The sequence below is a fragment of the Felis catus genome, chromosome E2 (genome assembly GCF_018350175.1).
Source record: "Felis catus isolate Fca126 chromosome E2, F.catus_Fca126_mat1.0, whole genome shotgun sequence".
Classification (NCBI taxonomy): domain Eukaryota; kingdom Metazoa; phylum Chordata; class Mammalia; order Carnivora; family Felidae; genus Felis; species Felis catus.
This window is the reverse complement of record NC_058382.1, coordinates 26,217,753-26,242,271: the sequence shown is the minus strand read 5'-3', so window position 1 is coordinate 26,242,271 and position 24,519 is coordinate 26,217,753. Positions and strand designations below refer to the sequence as shown.

Genomic DNA, 24,519 nt, shown 5'->3' with positions numbered 1-24,519 from the left:
AAGGCTTAAGATAAATATAGCAGTCATAGAATTCCTTGAATAATCTTTTTGGTTTGGTTGTTGTTGTTGTTAAATTAACACTCTGCCCTCCTCCACATCTTTTTGTTTAATCAAGTAATGTAGCAATGTCAGTTGCTAGTATCAGAACTTCCCAGCTGCCTGAAGTCCAGACAAGAGCTAACTCCATCACCCTCTTCTTGGAAATAATGATTGCAAGAGCCATCGTAGCACACACTTCACCTGACCGATGATCAGGGGTCATTTTGAATGACAGTTTTATGTTTCTTCATATAAACTCATACGCTTTAAAAAGATAACAACTGTCAGGACCAGTGATACAGCTATGTCATCTCAGCATCCAAACAACAAGTTCTTAACTCCTTTTTCTCAGCTTTGTACTGGTAGGCTAGTGCCACAGAAGTCTAGAGATGTAAAATGGGAATATGGCAGTGAAACCCCACATGTTGAAAGCCATCTCTTGATGGGCATAATGTCCCTGCTACAGTACTATCATTTTGGTCATAGGTAATAATTCTTGCCTTGTTTATTTTTTTTTTAAATTTTTTTAACGTTTATTTATTTTTGAGACAGAGAGAGACAGAGCATGAGCGGGGGAGGGGCAGAGAGAGAGGGAGACACAGAATCCAAAGCAGGCTCCAGGCTCTGAGCTGTCAGCCCAGAGCCCATTGGGGGGCTCCAACTCACGGACTGTGAGATCGTGACCTGAGCTGAAGTCGGATGCTTAACCGACTGAGCCACCCAAGCGCCCCTTCTTGCCTTGTTTAAATACCAGGCACTTAATTTTGTTTTCAGCAAACCCATGAGCAGAAAGTGAACTGGCATGGTCGGGAGAAAAGGAAATTTGTCAAATACCAAGATTTAAAGCTTGTTGCAGGCAAAGGTCAAAAAGAATACCTTGACACAAACAGCCTCCCAATATCTCCATCTCACTGGATGCCTGTTGTGTTTTAAAGACCCTCCAATATGACCAACTGAACTACAAGGACTTCTTAAAAATATATACTCTAACTTCAGGCTCCTGGGTGGCTCAGTCGTTTGAGCATCCTACTTCAGCTCAGGTCATTATCTTGCTGTTTGTGGGTTCAAGCCCAGCATCGGGCTCTGTGCTGACAGCTCAGAGCCTGGAGCCTGCTTAGGGTTCTCTGTCTCCCTCTCTCTCTGCCCCTACCCCACTCACACTCTGTCCCTCCCTCTTTCTCTCTCAAAAGTAAATAAATATTAAAAAATGTATACTGTCATTAAATTACAGATTTATTCCCTTGAAAGTTAACTGAGTAGGGTTCATAGTCTGGTGACTAAACCATGGCATCAGTTATTCCCTAGAAAAGACAAGGATCTGAGGAATGGAATGCATGTTTGGGGGAACACCTAAAAGTCAAAGGGTGCCAGAATGGGCTTTGGGAAAACACACCAAGGTGGTTGTAGGAGGGTAATGCCAAAGGAAGTTATGGGCTCATGAATGAGACATACCTCATCTATTTTATAACTGTCCAAGTCCATTTCTAAGAATTTTGTGAAAAGCAGAATATATATTTCTATCATTTTTTCCCAAGCCTTAAAAAACTTCTTCCAGAGCAATTGGCCTTCTTGAAAAGGTGAATCACATTTTTTCTAGAAGTGCTTACAGATGAAATCCAGTGTACATACATGTCCTTTGAAATAGAAAAAAAAAATAAAAAAGAAAAAGAAAGGAACACAAGGCCAGAATAAGAGTTTGTCCAGACCTGTACAGCCCTGAGAAGAATGCTCAGCAAGTTGACATCAGCAGGGCAGTTCCTTCCAGCAGAGAGAGCTGGCGGTTTTACTATAGCACCCAGTCAGAACACTTTAATTGTTTTTCATGCTGTACAGTCTCACGAATCTTGCCTTCCCTCAAAGTCCAGCAGCCAGCATCCACACGATAGTGATTTATTTCAATTCTGCTTTTATTAATAACTTCTCATATTTGGTAAAATCAAGTAATTTTGCTGCCATCCAGAATGTTAATGCACTGCATGGGCAGCACAGCTAGCTTGTCAGGACGTTCTCATGGATACACACATGCACTTATTTAAAGCCAAAGGATTTTATAAAATTTCACTTTGCACTCTTAAAACACCTTCAACATTTAGCTCTGAAAAATAAATGTGTTTCCATATGCAGGTCTATTACTCCCCTGCCTTTGTTTCTGTTGCATCTTTCAAAGCTCAAATCACCTTCTCCACAGTATTTTACATATTCTTTTTTTCTATTTTCACCTCTTTGGGGGGGATTTTCATTTCAACAAGTCAATTCCCTTTAAATGGGTTTTGATGATTTTTATATTTTAATAGCATATTTTGAAAAGAAAGGGATTTCTCAGCTTGTGGATAAGAATATTAGACACACAAATACAAAATATTTGGGGATCTGAAGGACAAAGCTATCATTTGTGCTTGATAGGTTTTTTCTACATGGCAAAGAGAAATAGGCTCTTGAGTTTTCGTTATTGAAATCCTGTCTTTGTTGATTACTTTGTCTCTGCCTGAGCCCTTGATGAAAAGCTCCCCAAAGTGGGAAAATGTGCAGCCCTATCTCCATTATCATCCTCCTTCAGCTGACTTGCTCAGGAGCCTGAAGCTAGGAGAGAGTGTGTTGCATGGATTGGGGACCACACTGTGTCCATTAGAAGCCACTTCCCCCAATTTCAGCCACACAAAGGGATTTTAAGATACACCTGTGATCAAAGCCTTTTTCTCTTGTTCTTCATGAGACCTACATCTAGACAAAAGACCTCCCTCTCATACTTGTGCATCTGCTCAGGTTTCTCTGAGTTATCTGTGCTGATGGAGGGTGGCAGCAAGGCTGAGGGTCCCACATCATTTCTACAAGGCTTTGGAAGAAATTGAAGGAACTTGGTTCAGAGGATGCCAATGTATTTTCTGGATTACTTGGCCTAATAGACTCCATGTTATTAAATTAAGGTCACACAAAGCAGGAGTGGTCAGTGATGGGATCTGGAAGGGGCAGGGAAGAGTCAGCCTGGGGTTAAAAGAGTTTCAAGCTCAGTTGCAAAGCTGATATCCAGAAAATAATTGGTAGTCTGAATCCACAGCAGCGTTGACCTTTCACTCTGAGATTTTGCGGAGTTGTTTTTGTTTTGTACTTCTCAAGACCATTTTTAAAATTGTGGTAAGATATACATAACAAAATTTGCCTTTCTAAAGTTTTTTAAGTGTAGAGTTCAGTCGTGTTAAGTACATTCATAATGTTGTGCAACCAATCTCCAGAATTCTTTTATTCTTGCAAAATTGAAACTGTGCACACTGAACTACTACCCATTCTGCCTTCCCCAAACCCTGGCAACCACACTTCTACCTTCTGTCTTCTTGGGACCATTTTAAGTGCCTATGCTGTTAGAGCTCTTTTAGCCATAAGTAACAGAAGCCACTGGAAACTGCTAAAGCAATAAAAGAAATTTATAAGCTCAAGAGAGTCCAAGAAAGTGTTGGGCAGTCAGTCACAGAAAGTTAGGCATAGCCCTCAGGAGCAGATGGAGTGCAGCCCTCAAATGCCACCAAACTTCTGCATCCCTGCTTCCTTCTACACATCAGCTCCGTCACCCCCTCTCTGCAGAAGGGCTTTCTCTACATGTCAGAGAACATGGTTCCATGTTAACTACAACTACTAGAGATGCATTGGATTGACAACCTCTGTGTTTCCAATATAAATTCCCAGAAAAGAGGATTATTGAATCAAGTGGATCAGAGGCCCAATCTTGGACTGATCAGCCATGGCCAGGATGATTAGTCCAGATTAGGTCAGGTGCCCACCTTTTACCAATCAACTATCACTAAGGGAGGAGCACATAAGATCATGACAGAACCCATGGGTAAAAGGAGGCATTGAAGGAGTTCCCAGCAGAAAGTGCCAGTGGTGCTGGGCAGATAAAGCAGAAAGTATCCACTAGCATGCCCTTCACTTCTTTCTCCACCAAATGTCCATGTATGTCAAAGCCATTTATGCAATGTTTTCTCTGTCCCACTATGACAAGCCTTTCCTAGGATGTACCCCCTTCTCTACATCTTACTTCTTACTAGCAATAAGAGATAATGAGGTTATCATCTGCATCTCTGGCACATATGCAGAAATATTCTGTCTCTCTTTCCAACAAAAGATTACATGTTAGGGTCTTAAAATGTGATCCTTCTCAATGTATTCTTGTACTTTAAAAAGAATCTAAAGATCAAAATCTTCTAAAGACCCATTGCTCCAAATTCACACCTCATGGTGGAATCAAGGCATCTGGTCACCTAATCTCCCTTCCCTAAGCCCACCCAGTACTACTCCCTAGTTGGAACAGCCTCAAAGCTGTTGGCAAGAAGACAGAGAGGCTTTCTCCTCATTCTTGTTATTATCCTAATTCCTTTGTTTTGTGACATTTAACCAAGCAGTCTCCATCTGTGTTTTATGTTGGTCAGAATATCCTTGCTTGTAAAGAATTGTCTCTGCATTTGTTTTGAGCAGATTTACAGGCAGGCAAACATTTCCTCTTCATAGCATATTAGCTGAAAAGCAAAACCTACTGTGTCCTGGGAAACCTTCTTCCCAGCTGAGCAGGGCCATAAATCTGACACAGCAGTGTCCCCACAGGGATCCCCAGAGAAACTGCTCACTGTCCTCTCAGGGAGATCACAGACCCTGCACAGCGTCCACATTAAGGACTATTTAAAGTAACACTACTGAGCGTGGTCAGTGTATTTAAAAGACCATTAGTGGGGCATCTGGGTGGTTCAGTCAGTTAAGCATCCGACTTCGGATCAGGTCATGATCTCGCAGGTTTTTGAGTTCGAGCCCCACGTCAGGCTTTGTGCTGACAGCTCGGAGCCTGGAGCCTGCTTAGAATTCTGTGTCTCCTTCTCTCTCTGCCCCTCCCCCCCGCTTGTGCTCTCTCTCTCTCTATCAAAAAATAAATAAATGTAAAAAAATTTTTTTAAAAACCATTAGCCCCACCTGAGAGTCTTCAGAGACACTTTTGAGGTCTACTGCTCAGTCCGAGGCTGTTGAACACCATTCACAAATTTGAACAAAATCAGAGAAATGTTTTAAAAGTGTTTATTCTATATTTCTGGCCACAAGTATTGCCCCAGGCTTTTCTGCCTAAAAAAGCAAGATGGAATCATAGCATTAAGAGTCCAGGAGTTTTCAATAGAAATCATACTTGATGATAGCCAGGGTAAAGGGGAAATTATTTATTGATCACATGCAATGTACTCGCAGGGCCTGAGATTGTGCTCAGAAAGGCATAAGTTGTGATCTCTGCCCTCAGAAGGCTTGCAGTCCATTTCCCTTTATGCCACCCAAAGAAATCTGATTTTCTTTGAGGAACCATCCCTATTCCACTCTCAGATTGTGTGACTTTTTAGTACCTTTCTTCTCAAATTCATAGATAGTCACATGACTCAGGATTAACCATAAGGCTTTTCCATCCCTCTGATTGGAACATAATGGGACATATCACCCAAGGCTGGCTCATCAGACTCATTTTTGAGAATTTTACTGGAATTATTGGGAAAAAGATTTGGACTTTCTGTTTTTTCTTAGGATGATAAGATGGTGGTCTGGAGTGTCTGCTGGTTATATCCTTCCTCATTTTATGGATGAGATAACTACAACACAGAAAAAGTAAGTAATTTGTCTAAGGTTGTAGATTCAGCTTGAGGAAAAGCTGGGATTCAAATCCAGATAGAATGGTTCTAGAATCCATACTCTAATAGAGTGCCTTTCATGCAATCCACGTACCTGTCATTACCAGCCAGCAAGGAACTCTTCACACTCTCCATAGCTCTTTCTTCCAGGAAGATATCCTTTAAGGAAAATTTTCCCAGGTCTGCCAGAAGCGATGATCTCTGGCTTTGGAGCACACCATGGGATAGTAAGGCTGATATCTGGATGAAGAAATCAAGGACTATGAATGTAGTATACAGAAGACAAATATTTCACTAGAAAGCCTAGAATAAAGATTCTTGATCTTCTATGGGTCCTTGATCTCTTTGAGACTTTGATTTCCCAAAAAAAACTTGTAAGCACTTGAAAGGTTGATTATGACAAGGTTCTTCCTATTGCAAGTGACAGAAACCCAGTTTGAATCAACTTGGTTAAAAAGGCTCACATGACTGTGATAAGAGCAAAGATGCAACCAGGCTCAAGGGACAACTAGAACCAGGCTCAAGGCTTGTAACTTTTTCCCCCCACTGCTTCTATGTGTCGGTTTTATTCTCTCTGACCCATAGTAAACAACACGGTTGAAATTGAGTCTCATTTCACGTTGACAAGCCACATCTTTGCCCCAGCTTTAGTTCAAAAATATCCTAGTAAACTATTCTAATTGGCCACGGGTTATGGAAGCAAAGAACTGGGATCAGCAGCAGTTATCATCCAAAGAAAAAGGGTAGTATCTTCAGAAGAAGAGAGGATGTGGGCAGACAAAGCAAAGATAACCTCAGGAAAGAACCCAGTGGGACATTGAAACTAGAGCCCAAAACTGTGTCTAAAAAATAAAGTGGAAAACTGAGAATATATATGAATAATTCAGGGAAACACTCATCTCAGGCTGTTATCTTAATGGTGCAAGAGAAATGTTTTGACCAAGATTAATCAGTATGTGGTCTCCAAATTTCCTTTTTTTGGTAAAGAATTCATAGCATAACCCATATTACTGTGCCTCATCAAAGGGAAAATTAATTTAGAAAAAAAATATAGTTTCTTAGTGCTCTGTTAGCATGAAGTTTCTTCTGTTTCCACATTTTATTTATTTTTTTTTAAGTTTATATTGAGACAGAGAGAGAGAGAGAGCATATGCAAAGCTGGGGGAGGGGCAGAGGGAGAGAGAGAATCCCAAGCAAGTTCCATCAGTGCAGAGCTGATGTGAGGCTGATTCCCACAAACCATGAGATCATGATCTGAGTTGAAATCAGGAGTCGGATGCTTAATTGATGGAGCCACCCAGGAACCCATGTTTCCACATTTTAAAAGAGAAATAAGAGATGTTAAATCAGATTGGTCTTGTCCAGGCTGTCTATACCCAATATTAATTGTGCAAAATATTTAGGAAATGCTCAAGTAGGCTTTTAAACTCCAGTCTAAGCCCCTTTCAGTCTGTCCTCTGCACAGATGGGCAATGTTTTAGTGTTTAGTGTCTTAAAACACGAGTTTGTCATGATTCTCCATAAATTCCTAGTGCTCAAAACTACATACAGTGGGGATCCAATCTCCTAAACCAATCTCATCTCCAAGTACTGTATCTGGGGTTGTTTCCTCAGTCCTCTAAATCTTCATGGTTATTTTTACCTCTGACATCCATATCCTTCTTTCAACTTATCCCAAATCTCATCCATTGTTTAAAGCTTGGTTTGATTCCCACATTTGTGGAGAACTACCAAGTGTCACTTACCTTTCATTCTTCAATTCATTGCCACATTTTGCCTGTTCTGCTCTGTATGTAGGGAACTAATCCATGGAAACTCTGCTTCCTAGGCTCCCTTGCTAACTGTGCTAACTGGTTTCCAGGTACATTCATCCAATAGGAGGTAAGAAGCCAGAGGACATCTTTGAGGAGTGGCATTTCTGATAGTGACTCAGCTCCTCCATGGTCAACTCTAGCCTCTGCAGTTGCTAATCTCTGGGCTGCCTCACTAACCCTGTTTGTCTTCTCATATCTTCCAAGCAACTTTATATCCTGGTAATGAGTCCTCCATATTAAATTCTCTTTATTTGGATACCTGGAATAGATTCATTTTTCTTGGCTAGAAATTTTTTTTTCAAACAGAAAACCACCTCATAATCTCTCTCTTCTCTGCTTACCCATAATAAGCACTGCCATATCAATTGTTCAATAATGTTACTTAACTTTTAAATAGTAGTATAGCTTGAATTATTTAAAATAGTACAAAATAATAGACCATAAAGACCTCATCCTAGATGCCCAGTCTTCTGTTTAAGTATACACTAGTTAGAGCATGTTGCCAGACTAGGAAAATCCTGGTCCTCTGTCTTCCACAGAAACAATAAATTAACAACAATATATGGACCATGATACCCCTGTGAAAACTCTGGATACAGTTGAAGAGCTATGGCACTCAAGCCAATGTAAATTCAAGAAAGAATTCCAGAGTAAGAGGTAGAAAAATTTATGAGATTTTGCAAAACTATAACCTCTCTCTACCCAGCATAGCAAGTCACAACATTCATCCATACCAATACCAGAGATCTTTCCTAGGGTCTGAAACAAAATGGTGGACTGTGCATCCAACTTTCTGGGTTGTCTGGGGGATGACTGAGGTATTGGTTTCTGTATTGTCTGACTTACAACATTGATGGTACTGGTGCCAGAGTTTGGAAGCTGCTGAAAACAAAGGCAATCTTTTCAGGACATTACAGCTACAGTTCTGCATGCATACATAAAGGGTTACAAGACATCAGAAAAGGTTTGAATGGTCTTAGAACTTCTACTCAGGTTAATTATGAAATTCTTCCTCTGCACAAAGCCAGTACTTAAAGATTTGGAGAGGTAGCTGCTTGTTCAAATGCACAAATCTCAAAAAAAAAAAAAAAATCACAAGGCATACAAAGACACAGGGAAACAGGAACCAAAGGAACAAAATAAAACTTCAGACCTTAAATGAATGTAGATCTCTAAGCTGCTTGACAAAGAACTTAACTGTCATAAAGATGCTCATTGAGCTAAAAGAGAACACTGATAGAAAACTAAATGAAATTAGGAAAACATTGCACTAACAAAATGAGAATATCAACAAATAGAAACTATCAAGAAGACCCAAACAAATTATGGAGCTGAAAATTACAATAACCAAACTAAAAAAATTTTCTAGTGAGGCTCAATATCAAACTTGATCATGCAAAAGAAGGAACTAGTGAACTTGAAGATATGTCACTGGAGATCAGCTAGAGAAGCAAAAAGAAAAAAAGAATGGAGAAAAGTGAAGAAAGCCTAAAGGACTTATAGGATGCTAGAGAGTAGATCAATAGCTGTATGATGGGAATCTCAGAAGAAGAAAAAAAAGAGAGAAAGGGACAGGACAGAAAGTTTATTTGAAAAGATAATGGCTGAAAACTCCCAAATGTTGGGAAAGAAATTTTCATTCATATTCATGAGCTCATACATATTCAAGAAGCTCAAAAATTCCAAATAAGATAAACCCAAAGAAACAAAGAGAGAATCTTGAAAGCAGCAAGACAAAATTGACTCGTCATGTACAAGGGAGCCTCTGTAAGATTATCAGCAGACAACTTACAGGCAAGAAGGGATAATATATTCAGAGTGCTGAAAGGAAAAAAAAATGTCAATCAAGGATGCTGTATCTGACAAAACTGTCTTTCAAAATGGAGAAATTAAGATTTTCCCAGAAAAGCAAAAGCTGAGAGAGTTCTTTACCACTAGACCTGACCTGTCCTATAAGAAATGCTAAAGGGAGTCCTTCAAGTTAAAAAAAAAAAGATGGTAGAAAGCAGCTTGAAGCTGTATGAAAATATAAGGTTCTCCAATAAAGGTAAATATATGGACAATTATAGTAAACTGTACTGTTGTGATTTTTGGTGCATAAAATTAGAGGTGAAAATCCAGCAAAAAAGATATAAATCGATGTTAATAGGTATACAACAAATAAGACATAATTTTTGACATTAATGACATGAAGTGGGGGGATGGAGCTGTAGAGGATAGAATTTTTGTACATGATTGAAATTATCAGTTTAAAATAGAATGTTACGGGAACTTTCTAGAACGTTCAGTGAAAAACAGAGAAGCGGTGGCTGCCTGAGCTGCGCCCAGCAATGTGCTTCTTCCCGCTCCCCCACACTGACCTCAGCCCCCTCACCGGCTGTAGAAAATGGTGAAAGAAACTACTTACTACATTTTGGGGGTCAAACCCAATGCCACCCAGGAAGAATTGAAAAAGGCTTACAGGAAATTGTCTTTGAAGTACCACCCTGACAAGAATCCAAATGAAGGAGAGAAGTTTAAACAGATTTCTCAAGCTTATGAAGTGCTCTCTGATGCGAAGAAAAGGAAATTATATGACAAAGGAGGAGAACAGGCAATTAAAGAAGGTGGAGAAGGTGGTGGTTTTGGCTCCCCCATGGATATCTTTGATATGTTTTTTGGAGGAGGAGGAAGGATTCAGAGAGAAAGGAGAGGTAAAAATGCTGTACACCAGCTCTTTGTAACTTTAGCAGATTTGTATAATGGTACAACAAAAAAACTAGCTCTGCAAAAGAATGTGATTTGCGATGAATATGAAGGCCAGGGTGGTAAGAAAGGAGTGGTAGAATGTTGTTCCAATTGGTGAGGTACTGGAATGAAAATAAGAATTCATCAGATAGGACCTGGAATGGTTCAGCAAATTCAATCTGTGTGCATGGAGTGCCAGGGCCATGGGGAATGGATCAGTCCTAAAGGTAGATGTAAAAGCTGCAATGGAAGGAAAATAGTTCGAGAAAAGAAAATTCTAGAAGTTCATATTGACAAAGTCATGAAAGATGGCCAGAAGATAACATTCCATGGTGAAGGAGACCAAGAACCTGGATTGGAACCAGGAGATATTATCATTGTTTTAGATCAGAAGGACCATGCTGTTTTTACTAGGCGAGGAGAGGATCTTTTCATGTGTATCGACATACAGCTGGTTGAAGCACTGTGCAGCTTTCAAAACCAATGTCTACTTTTGACAGCAGAACAATTGCATTACCTCTCATCCAGGTCAGATTGTCAAACATGGAGATATCAAGTGTGTGCTGAATGAAGGCATACCAATTAATTGTAGACCATATGAAAAGGGTTGCCTAATCATCAAATTTAAGGTAAACTTTCCTGAGAATGGCTTTCTCTCTCCTGATAAACTCTCTTTGCTGGAAAAACTCCTACCTGAGAGGAAGGAAGTAGAAAAGACTGATGAAATGGACCAGGTAGAACTGGTGGACTTTGATCCAAATCAGGAAAGATGGCGCCATTACAATGGAGAAGTGTACGAGGATGATGAACATCACCCTAGGGGATGTGTTCAGTGTCAAACCTCTTAATGGGGCCAGTGAATAACACTGCTGGCATTTTATATGCAGTGATAAATGAGTGAAGGACTATAATCATAGCTCACTACTTGCTGTTGTTGTTGTTTTAATATTCAACTATAGAAGTGTTTTAAAAGTTAAATGAAGAGTAAAAAATATAAAAGCTCTGACTTTGCCCTGTATGTATGATGACTTCAGTGTGCAAGATACGTTTAATACTTGTAAAAACTACTTAAAAAAATCTTCCCATGAGGTCCCAATAGTTCATTTTTGCTTTTAATTCCCTTGCTTTTGGGGATGTGTCAAATAAGAAATTTCTGCGGCTGAGGTCAGAGAGGTATTTTCCTGCTTTCTCCTCTAGAGTTTTGATGGTTTCCTGTCTCCCATTCAGGTCCTTTATCCATTTTGAGTTTGCTTTTGTGAATGGTGTAAGAAAGTGGTCTAGTTTCATCCTTCTGCATGTTGCTGTCCAGTTCTCCCAGCACCATTTGTTAAAGAGACTGTCTTTTTTCCATTGGATATTCTTTCCTGCTTTGTCAAAAATTAGTTGGCCACACTTTTGTGGTCTAATTCTGGGGTTTCTATTCTATTTCATTGGTCTATGTGTCTGTTTTTGTGCCAATATCATGCTGTTTTGATGATACAGCTTCGTAGTAGAGGCTAAAGTCTGGGATTGTGATGCTTCCTGCTTTGGTCTTCTTCAAAATTACCTTGGCTATTCGGGGTCTTTTGTGGTTCCATACAACTTTTAGGATTGCTTGTTCTAGCCTCAAGAAGAATACTGGTGCAATTTTGATTGGGATTGCATTGAATGTGTAGATAGCTTTGGGTAGTATTGACATTTTAACAATATTTATTCTTCCAATCCATGAGCATGGAATTTTTTCCATTTCTTTATATCCTCTTCAATTTCCTTCATAAGCTTTCTATAGTTCTCAGCATACAGATGTTTTACATCTTTGGTTAGCTTTATTCCTAGGTATTTTATGATCCTTGGTGCAATTGTGAATGGGATCAGTTTCTTTATGTGTCTTTCTGTTGCTTCATTATGAGTGTATAAGAATGCAACTGATTTCTGTACATTGATTTTGTATCCTGCAACTTTGCTGAATTCATCAGTTCTAGCAGACTTCTGGTGGAATCTATCGGGTTTTCCATGTATAATATCATGTCATCTGCAAAAAAGTGAAAGCTTGACTTCATCTTTGCCAATTTTGATGCCTTTGATTTCCTTTTTGTTGTCTGATTGCTGATGCTAGCTAGCACTTCCAACACTATGTTAAACAACAGCAGTGAGAGTGGACATCCCTGTCCTGTTCCTGGTCTCAGGGGGAAAGCTCTCAGTTTTTCCCCATTGAGAATGATATTAGCTGTGGGCTTTTCATAAATGGCTTTGATGATGTTTAAGTATGTTCCTTCTATCCCTACTTTCTCGAGGGTTTTTATTAAGAAAGGATGCTGAATTTTGTCGAATGCTTTTTCTCCATCGATTGACAGGATCATATGGTTCTTATCTTTTCTTTTATTAATGTGATGTATCACATTGATTTGCGAATGTTGAGCCAGCCCTGCAGCCCAGGAATGAATCCAACTGAATGGGAAAAGATATTTGCAAATGACATATTGGACAAAAGGCTAGTATCCAAAATCTATAAAGAGCTTACCAAACTCCACACCCGAAAAACAAATAATCCAGTGAAGAAATGGGCAGAAGACATGACTAGACACTTCTCTAAAGAAGACATCCAGATGGCCAACAGGCACATGAAAAGATGCTCAACGTCGCTCCTCATCAGAGAAATACAAATCAAAACCACACTCAGATACCACCTCATGCCAGTCAGGGTGGCCAAAATGAACAAATCAGGAGAATATAGATGCTGGCGAGGATGTGAAGAAACAGGAACCCTCTTGAACTGTTGGTGAGAATGCAAACTGGTGCAGCTGCTCTGGAAAATAGTGTGGAGGTTCCTCAAAAAATTAAAAATAGATCTACCCTATGATCCAGCAATAGCACTGCTAGGAATTTACCCAAGGGATACAGGAGTGCTGATGAACAGGGGCACTTGTACCCCAATGTTTATAGTAGCACTTCAACAATAGCCAAACTATGGAAAGAGCCTAAATGTCCATTAACTGATGAATGGATAAAGAAAGTGTGGTTTATATACACAATAGAATACTACATGGCAATGAGAAAGAATGAAATATGGCTTTTTGTAGAAATGTGGATGGAACTGGAGAGTGTTATGCTAAGTGAAATAAGTCGTACTCAGAAAGACAGATACCATATGGTTTCACTCTTATGTGGATCCTGAGAAACTTAACAGAAGACCATTGGGGAGAGGAAGAAAAAAAAGAGGTTAGAGAGGGAGGGAGCCAAAACATAAGAGACTCTTAAAAACTGAGAACAAACTGAGGGTTGATGGGGGGTGGGTAGGAGGGAGAGAAGGGTGGGTGATGGGTATTGAGGAGGGCACCTGTTGGGATGAGCACTGGGTGTTGTATGGAAACCAGTTTGACAATAAATTTCATATTTAAAAAAATTTAAAAAAATAAAAATAAAAAACTCTCCCCTGGCATTTCTTAGAGGGCCTACCTTGTAATTGAATTCAGCTCTATGTACATGAAATAGTTTAGACTGAAAATGCTAGGTATATGTATTGACTTCAGTGTATGATCCTTAATTGTTAAGCTATGAAGTTAAAACTTGTGTTTAATTGGCAACCAGAAAAAGAAATTTTAGAGAAGTGTTGGCCTGTAGTTCTACTGAGATTCATTGTGATGCTTCTGCATTTATTCTATTGCCTCAACTGTTACTTGAAGATGGCATGCTGTGTAATTTGGCCTGTGGTATCAATGGTGGAAAGGCTAACTTTCTAAAGAAGGGGTTTATCATAATCTGCTGTTTGAGGGCTTGTACTTGTAGAATTGCATTCCCTTCTGCTGTGCCAATTTTTTTTTTAGTATATATATATCCTGGTTACACTTTTATTCCTTCTCTTTGGACCATGATAAGCTTCAGAGTAGTGACTTCGGGAGCAGGGTAACTTAGAGTAAAGAGATATTTACACGGAAAAGTGAATTTGCATGTATGAGCTAAGAAGGTGTTTTTTAGGTATGTTACAGGCTTACTTTAAACCATTTAACTTACACTCCAAAGTAACTGTAATTCAATGTTGGTAGTATAGCAAATTATGATGTATAGCTTTAATTGTATGTTTAAAAGTCATGCTCATAATCTTAAATCTGGATATCAGAATGAAGCAATTCTTAAAATGTATGAATGTCTCCTTAATATACTGATTACAAAGCAAAAAAAGAGTAGAATGTTACAACTTTAAGATGTTTTATGTGATTGCAATAATCACAATGAAAATATCTACAGAATATTTCTACAGAAATAGCTACAGAACATATCTGCAGAATATAAACAAAAGGAAATGAGAAGGAAATCAAATCATGTCACTACAAAAAATAAATAAAACACAAAGGCAAGGAATAAGAGAGGAGAGGAGGGACAAAAAAGTTAAAAGATATACAAAAAAAACCTAACAAAGTGGCAATAGTAAGTCCTTCCCTATCAGTACTTTAAATATAAATGGATAAACTTACCAATGAAAAGATATAGATTGGCTGAATGAATTAAAAAACAATATCCAAAAATATGATGCCTACAGGAGATTCATTTTAGATCTAAGTACCCATAGGTTGAAAATCAAAGAATGAAAAAAGATATTCCAGGCAAATACTAACCAAAAGAGAGTAGACAGACAAAATACACTTTAAGTAAAAAATTGTTATATGAGACAAAGAAGGATATTATATAATAATAAAGTGGTCAATTCACCAAGAAGGTATAGCAATTATAAATATATATGCCCTAAACCTCAGAGCTCTTGTAATAGAAAGCAAACTTTGAGAGAATTGAAGGGAGAACTAGACAGTGACACAATAAAAGTATGAGACTTCAATACCACACTTTCAATAATAGATAGAAAAAAAGACAGAAATATCAATAAGGAAAAGAGGATGTGTACAACACTATAGGCCAATTGGATATAAGAGACATGCAGAACACTCAACCAAACAATAGCAGAATATACATTCTTGCCAATGCACATGGAATATCCTCTAAGATAGATCACCTGTTAGAACACACAATCATTCAAGAAGTTTAAAATCATACAAAGTATCTTTTCTGATCCCAGTGGAATAGATTAGAAATCAGTGGCAAAAAGAAAGCTTAAAAATCCACAAATATGCAGGGGCACCTAGGTGGCTCAGTCAGTTAAGCATCTGACTTCAGCTTAGGTCATGACCTCATGGTTCATGGGTTAGAGCCCCACGTAGGGCTCTGTGCTGACAGCTCAGAGCCTGGAGCCTGCTTCGGATTCTGTGTCTCCCTCTCTCTCTGCCCCTACTCCTCTCTCTCTCTCTCTCTCTCTCTCTCTCTCTCTCTCTAAAAAATAAACAGTAAAAAAATTTTTTAAATTAAAAAATCTACAAATATGTGGAAAATACAACACATTCTTAAATAATCAAGGAGTCAAAAAAAAGTAACAAGGGAAGTTAAAAAATATTTTGAGACAAATAATAACAAAACAACATACTAAAACTTATGGAATAAGGTGAAAACATAAATAAATTTCATATTGTTTACACCCTTTTTGTGTTTTGTTTAATTAATCTGTCAAATTTCAAAAGATCTTGATCAAAGACTCCCAATACTAATATGGTTTTATCAAATTCTTTGTTACATTTCTAAATATATACATTATACTTATTTCCCTGTTCATTTGTTTGTTGTATAAAATACACATCTCTTACTTTCTTCTTTGTGTAATATAATTTTTATTAACAAAAATTATTATCCCTTTTAATACTTTTGGCCCTCTGAATTCTCTGTAATGACTATATAGCATAGGCTACTATATTTGTTTAATGAATATTCTATAGATAGACATTTGAATTGTTTCCAATAGTTTCTGTCTTCAATAATGCTCTTCATCCTCAACCTGTTTAGTCATACTACTTCCAACTATGTTCTGGGGAAGGAGATTAAGAAAAATATACATCAATGCATTTTAAAACATTATGAGATGTTTTTATTAGTCAGTATCTTAGGGATGTGTGTGATGCTTTTTAAGATCAAGCTTTCTCCCCAGTTGATCTACCTCTATAGTTCTAGACACTTGGGAATCAATTTTACTACAATATTATTAAAACTAGAGGCAGCAAAATAAATTATGTTGAAAATCTTCCTTTAAGTTAGAAATTTAATACTAGTGATAAATGTACAGAATGGCTCACCAGATAATTGAGAGCAAACTAAGAGTATTCAAAACAGAAGAAATCTTGCAGATGGTACAAAGACAACTTTGACATTTAATTCAATAGCATAAAACTGAATGAGATCAGAGGGACTTTGAAATTACAGTTCCATATGGCTGCTGTTATAGAAAATCACCAGGGAATGTTACTGAGTTTGTTGAACACTACTATAATAAAAAATTATTATCATCCCAGGAAAGAGGAAAAATCATTGGTTACAAAGGTAGACACTCCATTGCTGTAATTCAGATGAAATCACTGGCATATTTGTCACACTGCAGAGAACATCACCTCTAGCCTTTTCCCATCGAATTATTAATGGAGGATTGAAAATTATTTGATAAAAGGCTGAAAGGGAGCTACACTGAGCAAAACAAGTGCCAGTGACACTCAGAGAAGCAGGTGTTGATGAATAAAACATCGAGGTCATGGAATACGAGGTGTGTAGATGATTTGGACATACAGCTTGTGTGGACTGATTTGAGTGACACAGAGCATTCTGTGTAAATGCAAAGTAAAATAAACATAGGCTTCACAAAGGATATTTCCTGCCAGGGAATCTATAAATGATTTTTAAAAATATGACATTTCTTTTATAGTGATTCCTGTCTTTGAGGTGCAACTTGGGTCAATAAAGGATTCAAAATGTGAATAGAAATAATCCTGGAGGAAGTGTCTTCCATTCTTATATTCTAGAATAAAATTCAATTAGATCCTCCCCTTGAATCAGAGACCCCCCATGGGTCTCTATACTGAAAAGCTATCATGCCTGTAGCACATCTATCAGGTGGGAGGAACAGTCTTAAAGAGCTATTAGGACAACATGCTAAAACTCTCCTGCCAACCAAATTATTCAATGTTCAATGCCTTTGGTGGAAAGACATCTCTGATCTAGTGAAATCCATGTCATTTTCTCTTTAATGTCTCTTTTTCTTGGACGGTTGTGTTAGCAGTAGTTTATTTGCAAGGCTTGTGTGGTTGTGGTACCCCTTTAAATTGTGGACTATCATTGTGTAGGTACCAGCTCAATGCTAAGGCAGTCCCACCATCCCCTGAGGCCAAAGTCCCCCAAGTGCAAAGAATGGGTGAACTGGATGGACTGTAAGGGCTCTTGTGGCTTTTACAGTCAACATAAATAAGAGGCTCCACCCTGTATAAACATCCAATTCTTATTAAACTGAACATGTGAATAACAAGCTTTCTCCTGTATCCATTATCAATGTTGAAAACTCTTGAGATGCTTTGGTCAAAGGCTTTAGATTTAGTACAAATGTCCAGGTAACTAGTTCTTTTCAGCAATGTTAGCACTGCTGCATTTCTGAGCAAAAATAAAAACAGCATGGACAGTAGTTGACCATTCACTTTCCTGTGTGTAGTATCTCATTTAATTCCTACCAACTGCTATTACTCCCAATTTTTTGGTATTGACAACTTAAAGAACTTATTGATCGATTGAATCATTGTGATAAAAGAACTTAACATGAGATCTACTCTTTTAGCATATTTTAAGGGTATAATATAGTATTGTTACTTATGGGCACAAGGTCATGCAGTAGAGATTTAGAACTTATATATCTTGTATAACTGAAATTTTTTACCCATTGATTAGCAATTTTCCTTCTCTCCCTGCCCACAGTCCCTGAAAACCACCAATTCAATCCTTTGCTTCCATGAGTTTACCCCCATTTTATATATGAAGAAACCAAGGTTCTAAGTTGTAAGTAATTGTCCAGATCATATATAACCAACAGGTGGAGAAGCCACATTGACTCCAAAGACCAATATTTCCATGATGTCTCACTACTTATGAAAGGAGGTGGACTGTTTCTATGTGTCAGAAACTGTACTAATGGCTGTAATGCATCACTTCCTTACCAAAAACTTGTTAAGAAAGTAGTGTCATTGGCTACAGTTTACAGAGAACAAAGCACACTTGGAGAGCCAGAAACTCAGAGCTGGGGATCAAATCAAGGCAAGCTTTTCAATCATGAAATCACTGAGCATTCTGCCTCTTTCCCAAGGTGAAGAGAAAGGAGACAGTGCTACCTGTTCCCAAAGCCCCTGCAGGCATAGTATTTACATAACATTATCTCCCAAAGAAAATTGGTGTTGTTCTCTCTGACAGTGTCCTAAAGCAATGCTACTTTGGTACCCACCCTGAGGACACAAGGCTCCACTGAGGCTGAAATGCCTACCTTAAAAATTTTTTTTTATCTTTATTTTTTAGAGAGAGAGAGACAGACAGAGTGCAAGTGGTAGAGAAGCAGAAAGAGAGGGAGACACAGAATCCAAAGCAGACAACAGGCTCTCAGCTGTCAGCACAGAGACCGACACAAGGCTCGAACTCAGGAACTGTGAGATTATGACCTGAGCCAAAGTTGGACGCTTAACTGACTAAACCACCCAGGTGCCCTGAAATGCCCACCTTATAGCACTATGCCTATAGCTTTCCCTTCTGAATATAACAAATAGTCTATTATACCTCAAGGGGAAAAAACACAACAGAGTTTGAGAACTTGTAGGGAACAATAGAAATGGAAACACAAATGATCAAAGCTTATTGAAGAAGCCTGGTGTGTAAGAGGACTGTTCAGTCAGGAACAATGAAGACTGAGCTGGATGGTGGAGGTTGCCTTGGTAACCAAATCCTGCTACAAGATTTAGGGGGCTCCCCAAAGCCTTGAAAGAAAGCCTCATTGTACAGTCTCTTTACTTTTGAGGAGTGTGCCTTCCAGTTGCAACACTCTCCGTATCAGTTTGCTACACTCTATTTTTCAGTCATTTCCAGCCTCATTCATTGATGACTCTCGTATTTGGCTCAAATCAGCTATCATTTTGCCATAATCCACGCTGTCAAGATCCAAGGTCCAAATAGATCTTTCCATCTATGAAATTTTAAAATTTAAGTAGGGTCACTGAATAACCCCCCACCAGAACTGTTTTCCAACCTCATGGAAACCTCCAACCATTGACTCTTACTTTCTTTCTCCCTCTCCAGTCTCCTCCTCCTCTCCTTATGCCAGCTAGAATCTAAGGACCATAACTGGTACCTAAATTTCCCTTATCTTTTGTCCTTTCAAAGCACCTACTTGACTCTAGCCCTCAGTGAATTTGACCACAACTTTCTCCATGGCTGCCTCTGCCCATGGCATTTTCTCTATGGTTAACTACTGCTGGACACTAATGGAGAAAATTATACAAGTGGGCTCATGGTACCACTGAAAATTCATAGTCACAAATCTCAACTGTCCAGAAAGTCTACTACTATGTTTTCCTGTCAGTTCACACTCTTATTATTTTCAATATTGTTATTTATTTAATTTATTTTTTAAATTTACATCCAAGTTAGTTAGCATATAGGGAAACAATGATTTCAGGAGTAGATTCCTTAGTGCCCCTTACCTATTTAGCCTATCCCTCCTCCCCCACAACCCCTCCAGTAACCCTCTGTTCTCCATATTTAAGAGTCTCTTATGTTTTGTCCCTTCCCTATTTCTACATTATTTTTGCTTCCGTTCTCTTATGTTCATCTGTTTTGTATCTTAAAGTCCTCATATGAGTGAAGTCATATGATATTTGTCTTTCTCTGACTAATTTCACTTAGCATAATACCCTCTGGTTCCATCCACGCAGTTGCAAATGGCAAGATTTCATTCTTTTTGATTGCCAAATTCAACCTTTTTTTCATTTTCTTAAATCTGAGTCCTTTGCTTCCTCACTTACTGTATATCCTCAAAACCAAATATGCAAATGTTCCTGCACTAGCACTATAGCACCTGTCCTTGGGGTCCTACTGAGATCTTCTTTACAGGTAGGCACACCCATTCCCCAACTGCTGTGGAAGTTGGCAAACTAATGGCTTATGCCTGCACCCTTCTCTGGAAGATTGCCCTTGGACTGTGGAAGCTGCCTCACCCAGAGATACCTGGGAGGTTATGCACTCCATTCCACTTCCAAGATGGTAACCAAGGCTAATGACTGACTGATGCAGCCCTCAAAGACAAACTCGGTGGAAACAGTTCACATGCCAGAACTTCCTGAGGGGATCAGACTGAGGCTGGATTTCTGAATCCATACCTCTGTCTAGCTTTGGCCTTGCAAAATGCTGCTTCCCATACTCCCTTACACATTTTTCTTGAGAAAACTCCTTCAGTAAATCACTTGCACAGAAACCCCCATCTTGGGATCTGCTTCTAAGGAACTTGACCTAAGATACCCATCAACTTTTTTTCTCCTTTCCTCCTACTGGAACTGAGTGATCCCTGCTCTTGTTCAAGGCCAATGCTTCCTCCTGTGTTCTGGACCCCATGCTGTTCTGTCTTAGCAGGAAATTTCAGCAATCAATAATCCTTTTTCTTTTTCTTGGCTCCTTTCTATTAGGACAAAAACAAACTCAAGCCTCTCCCATCTTAAAAAATAAATTTTCCCTCAACCCCATCTCCTTTCCAGCTACTGCATCCCTCTCTTTTCTCTTTCATAGCCAAACTACAGCATTAAGTTGTTGGAGTTTTTAAATATTTTTTTCATAGTTACATTTCTTCCTCAAGTGTAGAAGATAAAGGGTCCACATTATGGAAAGATTAGAGATTTTGAAGGACTCAAGATATGGCCAGAAGGAAGCCCTTTAAGGATGCGCCTGCCATTCTACTTGTTATTTTGAGATTTTCTGGCATATGAGCTGGTGAATGCCCCATGGTGTTGTGTTTACATGTATCTCCTCCATTCCCTTACCTCCTACTCTTTTTGCAACCCACTCCAATCTGGTTTCTTCCCCCTGCCACTTTCCTTCTGACCTCCTTGTTGCTAAATCTAATGGACACCTTTCAGTTTCCATCTTACTTGATTTCTGTCCCTCATTCTTTTTCTCTCTCTTTGTATTGCTCCTGCCTGTCTGGCTGCTCCTTTGGTTCCTTTTTCAGGTCCTCTTTCCCTCAACACCCATTCAGTGATGGTATCTCTCAGAAATCTGTCTGGATCTTTTTATTTTTTCACTCTCCATGAGACCTAGGCAACGCTATGCAGTCCCAAAGTTTTAATCACCATCTCCATGCAATGCATATCCAAATATCCAGCCCAGGTCGTTCCTCTGAACTCCAGACATATATATTCAACAGACCTTCCACATCTCCGTGTGGATACTTGAAATATGCCTTAAACAGAATATGTCCAGAATTAAATGCACAGTTTTTCTACCCAAACTTGTCCATTGCAAGCTTGATAGCCTTAAGAAATGGCACCACCACCCACATAATTTCTCTAGTCAATAATTTATGAGTCAGTTGTTAGTCCTCTCCAACCTCATTTAAATCAATGAAATGAGTCCTATTAATTCACTATATTCAACCTTTCTCAAATGTATCCCCTTCTATGCATTCTCCCATGACAGTGTGTTACTTTAGCTATCATTTCTTGTCTGAAGTATTGCAATAATCTCTGTATCAATATCTATAATCTCTATATCAATTGGAGGTTAGTTGCAGGAAGTAGAAATCACTTTAGCTTTTAAGTATAAAAGGATTTAATGTAGAAAACAAGGAGCTTTCACAATCTTCAATGGACTGGAAGACTCTGGGTTAGGCTTCCAGAAATAACATCCATAACAACACAACAGAATGAACCCATCAGGGGAACTACTTCCCTACCAGTCAGGAAGGTGGAGAACTAGGGAACCATCACTGGCACTGTTGACCTTAGACGTGACCTAGGAATCACAAACCCAGTGAAGCTGCCTCTTGTCACCACTTTGCTAGTTTTTGACACTGGACTGCTGCTTCAGAGAAAGTCAATGTCCACAACTAATCTTGCCAGATGAGAGCACTTTCTGATGTATGTACATATAAGATGTATGTAATTGATGGAATCTTATTTGCTCCAGAACCTGAGCTATAACCTGGTCTTCTGCAGCCTCTGCAGTACAGGAAAGCATGTTTCATGAAACTGAATTGTCTGGCTTAAGAGAACTCCCGTATAGCTGTCACAATCTTCCCATTGCACCCCTCATATCTTATCTTCCCCTCCAGCCCCTTTTTCTCTCTGCTGCTATAACAGTGCTTTAAAGGCAAAAGACAGATCATGAAATACTTTTGAAAACTCACTGATGAAGGGGGAGGGCACCTGGGTGGCTCAGTCGGTTAAGTATCTGACTCTTGATTTAAGCTCAGGTCATGATCTCACTGTTCGTGAGATCGAGCCTCACATCAGGCTCTGCACTGTCAGTACAGATTCTCTCCCTCTTTCTATGCTCCACCCCTGCTCTCTCCCTTTCTCTCTCTCTCTCAAAATAAATAAATAAACTTAAAAAAAAACCTCATTAATGGTTTCCCATTGCTTGCAAAATATAATCCAAATTCCTCATTGTGGCCTACAAGCCATATATAGTTTTTATCCTGTTTATGTGCCAGGCTTAGCACTTATGAGCTAAGTGATTTTTGTGGATTATCTCATTTAATACTCAAAATAAGTCTATGACTCAGATGCATTAACCTTAGAGAGGTTAAGTAAATCCTCAAGGCCACACATTTGGGAATCAGACTTTCTGTGTAGTATTGTCTCCATCAACATAGGCTCTGGCAAAGTCTATAGCCTCATTATTGTTTACCACTTGTGGGAAATCAAATAGTTATGTCCTGAATTAGGAGATTATAGGGAATGCATTGCAAAGCAGAACACTGCTTTCTGGCCTTGCAGGGAAGGCTGAGAAAAACCACCATTTTTAGCCCATGGAAAACACTGGAAAAGTCTTACAAGGGGGAATTACCCAATTTTTTAATTTAGGTAGTTGGTAGAGGACATTGATAGAAAACAGTAGAGACAGAAATCTATCATGATCTAAGTAACATTCCAACACATATAGTCTTTACAGCCAACTTCTTAGGAAATCATCCCCAGGTGGGTTTTAATTCAATTGGGTACTGGTTTCTGCTGGCTCCCAGTGGAGATCCTGTGGCCAGAAATGGCTAGACCAGGGATTTGGAGGGCATCACATTAGACCAATGAGGAGGAAACCTCACACAGAAGCCTTAAGATTGGCAGCCGTGCTAGTCACTTAGGTGGCTGTCCCATGCCCAAGATAGACAGCTTTGTTTAAGGACAGGAATAAAGAGAGAGCATCAAGTTTCTGCATCCTATTGCCATTCTGGCCAGCATATTAACTTCCAGCCAAAAGGCAGGCTTTCTCTTCCCCATAGAGTAGCCACAGGCTAGAGGATTGCAGCCTGAGCAATCAACATGAAAGTGTTCCAATAAGACCATACTTCTCAAAAAGCCCCTGAAATGAGAGTAAAGGAAGAAAAGAGAAAGTATTTACCAAGTTTGCACTGGGCCAGAGTCCAGATGGAAAAGACTTGAAACCTCGTGGCAGTTTTACTCTTATTGGAATACCCCAAAATAGATTACAAATTGTCTGTGTAGTGCAACCCTCTTGATTTCTGAAGTCCACACAACATGATGAGTGGGGGAAAGTATTGTTTTTTTTTAATGGCTTCCAATCCCAAGGGGTCATTTCATATCCATTTCCTATTGCTTCCATTATCCCTTAGTAAAGGAGCTTTGGATACCATTCTCAGCAACACTTCATTTCGATTCCTTAAAGACAGTAAAAGGGAGGGACTCATGCCTAGGTTGATGTCCAGCAGTGGTAACGACAGGGATGTATGAAACTCCCCAGTAGCATATCCCTCTTGTAAACATTGCTGCATAATCAATGGTTTATGTCCCTCCCATATAGGTATTGGCTTTAAGCAATCGGAAGGAATAGGGACAAGAGGAGGCGGTGGAGGGAAGTCATCCATTGTAGGAGGTGCTGTAGGAGAGGTGGGTGTTAAGCTTTCTTTTTTAATTTGTTCCTTCTCTGGAGATATATGTAACTGACATAATACCATACAGACTAAACTCCAGGTCACTAAGATGGAAGCGGGAATTTTCTCTCCTTTTCATGTTTTCTTTTAAGATGTCTTCCTATTTGTTCCCATAGATCTAAATCAACTGTACCATGGTCAGGAAACCAGGGGCCGATGTCTTGCATTGTTTGTAACAATTTACTTAATTGCTCTTTTGTAACAGTACAACAGTACAACAGCCTTTAAAAGCTGCTGTAAGGTTTTTAAATATAATAGCTGTTCC

General features: G+C 39.0%; 1 protein-coding gene across 1 annotated transcript; it reads left to right on the top strand.

Moving 5' to 3' along the window:
• Window positions 1–9,814: 9,814 nt before the first annotated feature.
• Window positions 9,815–11,076, top strand: LOC101089160 (dnaJ homolog subfamily A member 1-like). Its single transcript, XM_045046661.1, has 2 exons — window positions 9,815–10,194; window positions 10,757–11,076. The coding sequence occupies exons 1-2, from the start codon at window positions 9,888–9,890 to the stop codon at window positions 11,074–11,076; spliced, it is 627 nt and encodes a 208-aa protein (XP_044902596.1). The 5' UTR covers window positions 9,815–9,887.
• Window positions 11,077–24,519: the final 13,443 nt, after the last annotated feature.

What these genes read in the sequence shown, in the direction of transcription:
- LOC101089160 (XM_045046661.1), top strand. Translation starts at nt 9,888, where the DNA reads ATGGTGAAAGAAACTACTTACTACATTTTGGGGGTCAAACCCAATGCC. An exon ending in GATTCAGAGAGAAAGGAGAG is followed by an intron (nt 10,195 to 10,756) that starts GTAAAAATGCTG and finishes CCTCTCATCCAG; the next exon opens with GTCAGATTGTCAAACATGGA.